Consider the following 12988-nt stretch of genomic DNA (forward strand, 5'->3'; position numbering starts at 1 on the left):
GCTCGCTTGACTTTTGCAGTACAGCTGGACCGCGAAGGGGGCGTGCCACAGCAAACGACTGTTCGTCAACGGGGTTTTAGTTATGGTGGTCGTCATGTTTTTAAATGAAGTTTAAAAGCACGTAGGACAAACCTGTACTTGTTCAAACTATACCAGAACAAACGGTCTGTCGTTTGGGAAGAAACCGCGGGTTTCAATGAATTGCACCAGGTAAGAATACAGAGTGCGTCATATTGCATCAAGGGGTGGGGGGTCGTTTATGTTGCTAGTACTTTGTTAAAATTGCTGGTAAAACAGTAATAATTGGTTGACTGTCTTTTTCAATTTCTATAGGCTTTTCATTCCAAAAGTGACTAATAGCCTGCTACTATTCAATTTGTTACTAGTTCTTCATATGTAATTTTCTACTAGTTACTATAGTCACAAAGTAACTATTCCATTATTATTTTACCAGTGTAACGTTATTCTATGGCGGTCTTGTACGGAAATAATTTCTATATACTTCTGTCTAGATTAGTGTCGCATATGTTCCAGTTCTACTGGCATTTGTTCATCAGTTCAAGTATGGGTAGTTATTCTACTTACCTAGTCTCTGTTATAGCTTTACTAGTACTTGTTAGACACTAGTAACTGTTTATGAGACACTATTTATCCCAAATGTCACCAGTAATATATATTTTTTAAAGTAATGACTCAGATTGCCTAAGCTATAGGTAAAAATCCATTGAAACAGGTACAAGTATCTTTGAATTGTATAGTTTTGAACTTGTGCTGCTTTTGGATTTATCCCAGTTCTACATCTGATATTTTGTAATATATTAAAAATGTTTAAATTAATTGTTTTTTCTTCATAAAAATGGATAATTATAATTTGAAAAGCTTAAGTCAGCAGCTAGGCTCTAAAATATTAATCCATTATGCTTATAACAAACTAGCTGCAACAATAGTGGTTTTGTTAATTCAGTCTCTAAATTCTGGGCAAATCTTTAACTGTGACTGTCACATCTCCTGCTTAATTGGTCACTAATGTTTTTCACTATTGTCTTCATGACAGGGTTTTGCAGATACTGAACCCCAGGCCAATGCCAAGTCCAATTATGCCTGTGGATGTGGCAATGAGAATCTGTCTGGCACACTCACCGCCTATTCGCAGTTTCCTCAGTTCATATAAGGACTGCAAGTCCAGGAACCTAGTCAACCAGTACAAACCTCTTCGATCCTGCATCAGCTCCAAGACCGATGTGGACACTGCCAGCCTAGGATGGAAGAGTCCCGAGACCAAAGCTAAAAAGAAAGTGGTTTTTGCTGACTCCAAAGGCATGTCTCTGACAGCAGTCCATGTGTTTAAAGAATTCGAGGAAGACTCCATGTTAGACCTGCAGTTTGAATTATCAGACCTGGAGGATGCCATTGTGGGCCTAAAGGCAGAGGAGAAGGGGAAGAATTTGATTTTGGACTTTCCTCAGCCTGCCGCAGACTATTTGGACTTCCGAAACAGTCTAAAGAAGAACCTGGTATGCTTGGAAAACTGTATAATTCAAGAGATATCTCTTACTGGCACGGTCAAAGTGATCAATGTAAGCTTCGAGAAGGTCGTCCATGTGCGAATAACATTTGATTCATGGAAAAGCTATGCTGACATTCCTTGTACGTACATGAATAATGTTTATGGATGCGAAGATGTTGACACCTTCTCATTTTCCATAGACCTTCCAAGTTCTGTGGCCCCACATGAGCAGGTGGAGTTCTGCATATCCTACAAAACGCATGATATGACATACTGGGACAATAACGATGGGAAAAATTACAAGCTGGTACATACAGAGAATGACCCCAGCCAAGCCAGCCCCACCCAAACAACAACAACAGATTTTAAGAATCAAGGCAAACGGTCAGAGATGGAGTTTGATCAGTTCGGGAGCCCGAGAACATCTAGTGGATTCTTCCCGGAGTGGCAGAGCTGGGGTCATATCGAGAACAACACACCCTACTGGTGACAGTCAAGACCCTATGACGAATTTGAAGTAAATCGTGTAACAAGGGCAAATGCAAATGGCGTGCTTGGTTCATTTCAGAATTGACTTCTGAAAAGTCTGAAGAGTAGAAATTAGCAATGACGCCCTCAAAGGAAAACTATTTGGCCATGTTTGTCCAAATGAATTCATGTTTTTGAGATACATGTTTAGCTTAAGACTAGATGTTTGGGCTCTAAAAATATGCAAATTTGAGACTAACCATGTTAACCATATGGCAGTAACACAGAATGAAAAATGTTGGTTTATGTTATTTTTCTAACTTTGTAGCACATTATGTACCTACGCATTTTTGTAGATCTGACGAGGTAAACCGATAATTTTCATAATATAGATGCCTTCCATTGTGTTGTTCTGTGATTAACTGTAATACAATGGCATAATTTCAGATATCTTGTCCTTGTGTATAGTGAACAACTAGCACCTACTATAGATTCTTCAATACACTATTTTGTTACCTTGAAGGGTAATACATTTGTTTTACCCATCTGAAGTCACTGAATTTTGGAATTCCTGCTTCTGTAATGTAACTGGACATTAACATGTAATAATTTAAGTCATCCTTAAAATTATGGATAAGTTCTGTCATTTACTCAACTTCATTTCATTCCAAACTATGCATTTCTTTCTTCTAACTCAAAAGAAGAAAAAATATTATAATGATATACAAGAAAGTAAATGGGGTCAAATATTGTTTTGGACCCCACTGACTTTCTTATTCATTGTATGGACAAAAATGCAAGGTTTAATCAGCATAAGTGTGTGTAAAGGATGACAGAATAGTCAATTCTGGGTGAACCTATCCCTTGAAGAGTAACACTGCATAAAATACATAATTCTCATATTATGAAAGTGGAATAACCTGGTACAACATGAGATTGCTTCATATTGAAGTTTGTGTATCTCATTTGATAGTACCAGTTTATTGGTCACTTTCTAGTGAATACACTAAGTGTGACGCATTATAAAGGAGTCCATGAGAGATGATGATGTCCATTAAGTGCTAAATCCCTGCTGTTGCACTTTGATTTCTCTTACGTCTGTTCTACTTTTTTAAAGCTGCACTCTTAATGTATTTTACACTTCTTTCCTACAACATTTTTGCTGCTATGGTTTTTCGTGTGTGCCTGTGTGTGCTGCATTGTGATTTATGACCCATGGTGTGTGGAAACTCTCCAGTGTTATTTGGAGGATAGAAGATGAGGGACTTTGGATGTAACTATAAGGAGGTCATAGTATGTGATGAAGAGTGGCTGAGGTGAACAATGAAATTTATAAGAGATTGTTGCCTTTTTCATGATTGTTTTCTCCCCTTCTGCTGAAATAGAAAAACAGGTTGAGGTTGATGCCTTGAACAAAATATGATCGTGGACTGTGATAAACCGTGAGCTGCTGTAAATGCGGAGAGGGATCGTGTAGGTTGAATGTAAAAAGGGGCCTACACAAGCCACAGTGTATACCTACATATTTTTCTACTGCAAAGAAAGATGTTTGTTTGGAAGAATGTTGTACTACACTCTGTTCCTGTTAGAAATAAAACCTAATGTTTCTATGATGAGTGAACTCCTGTTGTTATTGTAAATGTCATTTTTTCCCCAATGCTTCAGATTAATATCTTTGTGAAATAAAACATGATTCAGAATATACTAATATTAACTTCCAGGCCTCTGTTACTGCAAATGTCATGCTTTGGTTTGTATATGCATGTTTTGACCTTTTAAGGTCTATCAGTCCTCAGAGAGGATCCTCTAGATGCCTTCTTTGAGGCAAAACATCCATTTAGTCGAATAAATAGATGTTTTGCCTCAAAGAAGGTGTCTAGTTTAGCAATTGAGCACAAATTTGTTTAAATGAATTTAGCACATTTCCAGTAACATACTGATTGCTGTTAAGATTGCTGACAAACATTTGCTTCCACAGGTAGGGGAAGTTCAGCTGGAAATAAACCAATTGTTTACTCTTGATATACACAGACAAGATGTTGTATAACTTAATGTGTTATTTTTTTGTGGGAAAATGTTGTTTGCGGTTTAGCTAAATGTTTGGTGTTCAGTCATTTATATTCTTGTTTGGATATGCCTTTCTTACAAATTAAGTTTTTTAAGCCTCATCCTGCACGTTAAAAACGATATACCAAGTAGATATATATAAAGCAGGGGTAAAAAGTCTGAGACCCCTTTTTTAATCTGGGGTTTAAAAATCTTATAATCAGATTCTGTAGCACAATTTTTATCTCACCTTCAAAAAAAAGTAAATTTGTGACATTGATCATGTGACTCTGATACAGACAGTCCGAAGACAAGTCATGTCGGAGAACGCAATGATCAGGTTTTACTTGTGGGGTTTCTGCAGCTACCCTGCTAAAAAAAAAATCCAGGTCTCCAGCAATGGAATGTTTTGCATGCTGGGACCAGCATGAGATTCTGGTTATTGGTTTGCTGGTCACCAGCATGGGGAGCGAGAGTGCTGGTGAACCAGCAACATCAGATCAGTTTTGCTTGAAAAAAATGCTGGTCCACCAGCTAGAACAACACTATAATCTTCATGCTGGTTTATGCTGGATTTTTCAGCAGGGAAGACTACACTCTTAAAAATAAAGGTTCTTAAATGGTTATTTAACAGGGTGTATGGTTCCATGAAGAACCTTTAATATCCAAAGAACCTTTCCATTGCACAAAAGGGTTCTTTGTAATGCAAAATTTTCTTTAGACTATAAAATGGTTTTAAAAAAATGGTTCTTTAAAGAACCTGTCACAAAACGGTTCTTTGGAGAACCAAAAATGGTTCTTCTATGGCATCACTATGAAACATTTTTGGTTCTTCCTGGCACCTTTATTTTTAAGGGTGTATGTTAATGTTCCTTACCTTTCACTCAAACTGCAATACAGATAATGTTTTTGTTTTATTTTTTATGCAAAATCTGTTGCAAAGGCATATTTGTCATAGCCATAGTATTATCATTCTTGAAATAAAATAAATACATAAATTAAAAAAAAACAAGATTTTTGAAAAGCTTATAGTCAGTAACTCAAAATGATGTGAAATCGCAATTCTAGGGTTTAGGATTCTAAAACTGGTTCGAACCAAATTGCAAACGAGCAGCAAAGCATTATTCCACAATCATGGCATTGTTTTCAGAGAAGGTGATGCAGTAATTCAAATCGTGTGTTACAATAATAACACTATGGGGAGGCATTCTATGTAGAAAAGGGCCCTTTCAGTAAAGAGCTGGCACTGTGCTGCATTACAGGCTTCTTCCATTAGAAGCATCACAGCAAACCAGACTTTAGCCATTAAACCGAGCAGCTCCTCCTGATCCAGATTAATTAAACTTGTGTCACAAGATGGGACAATAATAGTTACTTTATAATGTACATAAATAAGTGGTATAAAATATTAATTGTGGTCTATAGGTTAAAACTTAGGGCTAATAGTCAGAAGGTTGCTGGTTTACATTAACATATGGATTGACCTATGAGTTGTTGCCATGTGCCCTTAAGACAATCATTTAACACAAGGCTGATCAAGGGGGATAATCCTCATAATAAGTTTGCTGTAAGATTATCCTTATAACAAGCCATAATAAGATTTGGATAAAAGCAACTGCTTTAGGGATCACAACTGCATAGTCACAAATTGTTTCTTCAATACAACAGAGTCCTAATCCAACATAATTCACTGCAGCCTTCATATTTCAATATGCAATGACTTACATGAAAAGCAATAATCGGATGAATGACTGTGCTTTAAGACTTTAATTATATGGGTTGATTACAGAAGGACACCCACTAGTCGTTCTAACATGTTGCTACCCTGATATAGTCTTAAAGGGATAGTTACCCTAAACATTATTTTTGTTTTTGTTTATCTGCTTAGCCCCAGGGCATCCAAGATAGGTGTTTTTGTTTCTTCAGTAGAACACAAATTAAGATTTTTTGAAACTCCTTCCGTTGCAGTGTGCAGTCGTATAATGCATGTCAAACATTTTAGCATATGAGAGCAATGAGTAAAAAAAAAAAAAAAAATCCATATTAAATCATGGGGCTCGTGGCGACACACTGATGTCTTAAGACATGAAATGATCAGATTGTGCGAGAATCTGAACAGTTTTTATAAAAATGTAGTTTTACCTTGAATGCGATCTACATACAACAGCCTTCTTTGCACGATCATATCCAGCAAATTAGGTCAGAATACATGATATGGTGTAGAGATATGCGAGACACTCCTGTCTCAGAGGTCTACAGACAATTCCTTGGACTTCATGGCTTTATTTAGACAGGTGCCTTTCATGTCCAATCAACTTAAGTTACCACCGGTGAGCTCCAATCAAGTTGTAGAAACACCTCAAGGCTGGTCAGTGGAAACAGAAAGCTCGATTTTGAGTGTCATCTCAAAGGCTGTGAATACTTATGTACATGTGATTTTTAAAATAAATTATATATATTTTGTATAAATTAGCAAACAGATTTCTTTCACGTTTTCAATCCATTTTGGAATAAGGCTGTAACATAACAAAATGGAAAGCGCTGTGATTTGCGGATGCACTGTAGGTGCCTGAAATCCAACCAACTAAATGTCAGCCTTTTCACAGTCTCTCCTATCTGTAACAGCTCTTAAATCTAGAGAGTTTTCGGAAGTATGCCTGTTTAGAACCCACAGCATTGTGGCTCTCTGATTAAACACGACACACTGGCAAACAAGTGGCTGATTAAAATTCCAGCTTTCATTATGCTGTTGTCTGACACAAATAATTTCAAGTAAACAAGTCTATTTCTTTACTGAAGAGAATGCATAAAAATGATACCGCCAGGTCAATAGCAATACACAATGTGTGGCTTTTTGGATACTTTTGGATAGTTCATTACGAAGCCCTTACAAGAACACTGTGATGGAAAAAATATGGGAGAATAAAAATTATAAAATATTATTTACATGCTTTTTTTACTTACAAAAGCTTTGTGCTCCCCTCAGAATGTTTGCGAACAAAAAATGTAAAACTATATTATAAAGGTTTTAAGAGCGCATGCAAAATGTAGGAGGAATGCGGCATTTTTGCGAGAGAGTTTTGTGAGAGCAAAATATTTGTGAGCAAATGCAGAGTTACGTATAGCAAAAAATTGAATGAAATTGAATGAAAAAACATTGACATTTCCTTTAGGGGCTTCGTGTTTCCAGAGACTGTTTTAAAGAAACAGTTGGAGGCAAAATCACTGTATTACATGTTACACTGTACTATATCTGTTATATCTAAGAATGCATCTTATACTGTATTTCACTCTTAATGCATTATATCGAGGCTACCAAAAATCCATGCATTCATTTCATTTGTAAAATAGAGCAACATTTTTAAATTTAAGTTTATTGAACGGTTGAAAAAAAAAATCAATATCACATAGTATTGCTTAACTTCTAATTTTTTTACTTTTGATTTTGGGGGCATATTTATACATTTTTCACCCCTTCGTTTGAAGAGCCCTATGGAACATATAAAGGCCGCCATTGTGTGGTTCATAGTCCCTACTAAAATCCATTAATGAGAGGAAATGTACATTAATTGTAAAGCACATCAAGCCCATTAATTGGTTGAATTTGAGCTTTTCCTAATCATGATAAATATGAATGTATATGAATATGATGCATATTCTTCTATTCAGTGTTCCAGTGACCATATCATCAACACGGGTAGCATATGAACCTTTGAAGAACTTTGAATGAATTTTTATTGTATGAATGAATTTTTCACCTTTTCGCCTGTATGACTTCAAGGGTCAAGTTCAGCCTTAAAAGTTTAGTTGAGGACACTGAGCTCAATTTTACTCAGCACTTGAAATCCCATGCATACGTGTAGCACTGAATGGTCTGCTGGTTAAGTGTTTGCACAGGGAGCTGGAAACCATTCCTCCCTGTAGATCACGTCTATTCTTAGTTCCAAGCTCATACCTCTTCTGCTTCACATGCCAACAACTGAACTAAATGTCAAGCATCTGTCATGATATACTACAGAAGTTAAGCAGATATACTTTCAATGAACGCAGGTTGTATACTGACCAACACAACTGAGCTGCAAGGTGACATGCAAGCCCTAGATTTGGTTGTTTATAAGCTTGTGTAGCAACTGAAATAAATGTTAAGTATCTTCTGAGACTCGAAATGTTCAAATAAATTCACACATTGACACCCCCCCCCGATGCCCTGCAAAATGTGTAAATGTAAATTTTGTGAAAATAATTTTTTGGATTATTATTTGTATTATAGTCTGACAGAAATTAAAAAAAAATGTGTATATTAAACAATCGTGTGTATATTGAATCGATCATTATGTAACCTATGTAACTGAATACATTTTGAAATATGTAACGTACCTAGACTGGAATGATGATTTCAGTCATGTGAATAAAGGGAGGTGCTGATCACAGTATGCCATAGCAATTATTGCATTTGAGTTTAACAGAGATGACAGGCATGAGTTGACTCGTCTGAAATGTTAGCTTGAATACTGCGTGGCTGATTTTCACAGTGAGTCAGACATTTCTGAACAAAAAATACCATTAATATCACACATTCAGCACATAAGTTAAATATATATATATATATATACAGATCCTTCTCAAAAAAATTGCATATTGTGATAAAGTTCATTATTTTCCATAATGTAATGATAAAAATTAAACTTTCATATAATTTAGATTTATTGCACACCAACTGAAATATTTCAGGTCTTTTATTGTTTTAATACTGATGATTTTGGCATACAGCTCATGAAAACCCAAAATTCCTATCTCAAAAAAGTAGCATATTTCATCCGACCAATAAAAGAAAAGTGTTTTTAATACAAAAAAAAGTCAATCTTCTAATAATTATGTTCAGTTATGCAATCAATACTTGGTCGGGAATCCTTTTGCAGAAATGACTGCTTCAATGCGGCGTGGCATGGAGGCAATCAGCCTGTGGCCCAGGATGCTTCGATAGCGGCCTTAAGCTCATCCAGAGTGTTGGGTCTTGCATCTCTCAACTTTCTCTTCACAATATCCCACAGATTCTCTATGGGGTTCAGGTCAGGAGAGTTGGCAGGCCAATTGAGCACAGTAATACCATGGTCAGTAAACCATTTACCAGTGGTTTTGCCACTGTGAGCAGGTGCCAGGTCGTGCTGAACAACGAAATCTTCATCTCCATAAAGCTTGTCAGTAGATGGAAGCATGAAGTGCTCCAAAATCTCCTGATAGCTAGCTGCATTGACCCTGCCCTTGAAAAACACAGTGGACCAACACCAGCAGCTGACATGGCACCCCAGAAAAAGCACTATCTTTCGGATGAGACGTTAAACCGAGGTCCTGACTCTCTGTGGTCATTAAAAATCCCATGGCACTTCTCATAAAAGAGCAGGGGTGTAACCCCGGTGTCCTGGCCAAATTCCCTTGATTGGCCCTTACCAATCGTGGCCTCCTAATAATCCCCATCCACTGAATTGGCTCTATCACCCTCTCTCCTCTCCACCTTTCGCTGGTGTGTGGTGAGCGCACTGGCGCCGTTGTACTGTGGCTGCCGTCGCATCATCCAAGTGGATGCTGCACACTGGTGGTGGTTGAGGAGAGACCCCTGACATGAGTGTGAAGCGCTTTGGGTGTACAGTTGTACATTTGAAAGGGCTATATAAATGCCTCATTCATTCATTCATTCATTCATTCATTCATTCATTCATTCATTCATTCATTCATTCATTCATTCATTCACCCCAGAAAATCACTGACTGTAGGTACTTGACACTGGACTTCCGGCATTTTGGCATTTCCTTCCACCTCAATTTGCTTTCATCCGAAAAAAGTACCTTGGACCACTGAGCAACAGTCCAGTGCTGCTTCTCTGTAGCCCAAAGTGGCTTGACCTGGGGAATGAGGCACCTGTAGCCCATTTCCTGCACACGCCTGTGCACGGTGGCTCTGGATGTGTCTACTCCAGACTCAGTCCACTGCTTCCGCAGGTCCCCCAAGGTCTGGAATCGGTCCTTCTCCACAATCTTCCTCAGGGTCTGGTCACCTCTTCTCATTGTGCAGCGTTTTTTGCCACACTTTTTCCTTCCCACAGACTTCCTACCGAGGTGCCTTGACACTTTCTGTGTCTCAAGACATTTCTTTCTGTGTCTTACCCTCTCGCTTGAGGGTGTCAATGATGGCCTTCTGGACAGCAGTCAGGTCGGCAGTCTTGCCCATGATTGCGGTTTTGAGTAATGAACCAGGCTGGGAGTTTTTAAAAGCCTCAGGAATCTTTTGCAGGTGTTTAGAGTTAATTAGTTGATTCAGATGATTAGGTTAATAGCTCGTTTAGAGAACCTTTTCATGATTTGCTAATTTTTTGAGACTGGAATTTGGAATTTTGGGTTTTCATGAGCTGTATGCCAAAATCATCAGTATTAAAACAATAAAAGACCTGAAATATTTCAGTTGGTGTGCAATGATATATATATATATATATATATATAATGTAGTGAATCGTTTTGAGAGAGAATAACTGTGCTGTCATATCATGATTTGTAATCATTAAAGGTTACTGTGGAGTTAAGTATATAAATCCCTGATCTTTGTTTAAACAGTGATGATCCAGGGTAAAGAAAAGTCTAAATCAATTAAATAAACATAACTCCGACCTGTCAGGCTGTTGCTGTATTTAGCTAAAATATACACATATTTATTTCATCAAGGAAAACAATTCTATACTTGTGAAATTAAGAGATCATCAGCTGTGCTGTAAAGGAAGAGGAAGAGATTAAATGTAACACATGACAGTGGGCCGAGCCTCTAAAGTAGGACACATCCAGGGATTATTATGGCCAGTGTTTATCTCACTATGAATCCTATACCCTAACCACCACGGCTTTCAGTAAAGATATTTAAACATCTTTAAAACAATATTTACTGTAGAATATTATTCCGAGAATACACATTACATTAAATTAGTATATATATATATATATATATATATATATATATATATATATATATATATATATATATATATATATATATATATATATATATATATATATATATATATATGTACGTTTTATATATATATATATATATATATGTACGTTTTATATATATATATATATATATGTACGTTTTATATATATATATATATATATATATATATATATATATATATATATATATATATATATATATATATATATATATATATATATATATATATATATATTACTTACTTTTATATATATTACCTAAACAAATGTACACAAACACACGGTCTGGTTCACTATCTTTGTGGGGACTCTCCATAGACGTAATGGTTTTTATACCGTACAAACTGTACATTCTATCCCCCTACACAGCCCCTGCCCCTAAACCTACACATCACAGGAAACGTTCTGCATTTTTAGTTTCTCAAAAAAACTCATACATTTGTAAGCATTTTGAAAAGTGGGGACCGCTGACTGGTCCCCACAATATAGATTATCTCAGGTTTTACTATCCTTATGGGGACATTTGGTCACCACAATGTAATATAAACAAGGGCGCGCACACACACACACACACACACACACACACACACACACACACACACACACACACACACACACACACACACACACACACACACACACACACACACACACACACACACACACACACACACACACACACACACACACACACACACACACACACACACACACACATACATGCTGCACTTTTTGAACTCATGCACTCTTTGATCCTGTGAGATCCAATAAAATTCAATATCAATCTGTATTTGTATTCAAGACCCCTTCAGGGTTGATTTTATACCACATATACTGTGCAACCACACTTTGGCGGTAAATCACAGAGCAACGAGAAGAACAAATCCCTGAAACTTAACCTGTATTACTTGCTTTTGAAAGATCTCAGTGAAACCTGTATGAAATTGGACTTAGAGAATCCAACAGAATGAAATGCTCTAGGCAGTTTTTTATACACTATTCCCGCTGGAATCTTTCTAGTGTGTTTAAATGTGATATTATTTTTTTCCCCGTCCAATACTGAGGTTACTCCAGCATGCAACAATAGTTCTTAACAATAACAGCATGGCCTCAATAAAAACACACCATTCCTTCACAAACACAAACATTTAAAGGCCTTGAAAATGGCGAGCCACTGTAATCTTTTGGAGATGAGACGGAAATTGAAAAGTTTGGCGGTAAAAGTCTTTCCTGAATTCTTATCTTAGTCGCACGCTCCACAGAGGCTTCCCAAATCCTTTCTTTAAGGAGAAAAAAATCTCTTTCCGTAACACCCTAGGATTTTATTCACAGAGCAACCCATAAAGCCATGCCAAAGAAAAGCACCTGATGGCAGGGTACACAGAGGTCAAAACTTTCCACACCTTCTTGTGCTTGAAAACTGAACAAACCTAAAACCTCTCTCAAAACTTATTCTACAATATCCTTTTGTTTCTTTCAGCAAATCAAGGGCACTGTGACCTAGGCAGGGGAGATCATGAGATGGGAGAAAGAACTTGACCAAACCAAAATAAGGGGTTGTTTATTATGAACTGGGTCACAAGGCAAAATAAACCACTCTTCTCATACCTCCTGCATATAGCACAGCAGGGATAGTGTTGAAATGCTGACCCCTATCACATGTGACACATACCATGTTTTGACATCTAGGTGAGTTGATTGATCACAATTGTGGTCCGAGGTGTCAAACCCACCAGAAAGGTCAAGGTATTTTTTTCCCAGGGCAACATATTCCAGCTCAGCAACTAGCGCTGACCTTACTTGACCTTCTGAAATACAAACAACTGAGGAATGTTACATTGCAGTCATCATTATCCTTTTGCCTTCATGAAGATTAGGAACAGCTCTGCAGGATTCTGCTTAATTAAATATTGGCAAGTTGTTGCACACAAGAACTTCATTTTGCTTAGCATTGCTTCTCTGCCTTTTCTGG

The 12988-nt window shown here is 37.1% G+C and overlaps 1 protein-coding gene across 1 annotated transcript; it reads left to right on the top strand.

Moving 5' to 3' along the window:
• On the top strand, positions 1-3596 carry ppp1r3cb (protein phosphatase 1, regulatory subunit 3Cb). Its single transcript, XM_067429918.1, has 2 exons — positions 1-210; positions 1055-3596. The coding sequence occupies exons 1-2, from the start codon at positions 197-199 to the stop codon at positions 1995-1997; spliced, it is 957 nt and encodes a 318-aa protein (XP_067286019.1). The 5' UTR covers positions 1-196; the 3' UTR covers positions 1998-3596.
• The last annotated feature ends 9392 nt before the right edge of the window (positions 3597-12988 follow it).

Source organism: Pseudorasbora parva, chromosome 21 (assembly GCF_024679245.1).
Source record: "Pseudorasbora parva isolate DD20220531a chromosome 21, ASM2467924v1, whole genome shotgun sequence".
NCBI lineage: Eukaryota > Metazoa > Chordata > Actinopteri > Cypriniformes > Gobionidae > Pseudorasbora > Pseudorasbora parva.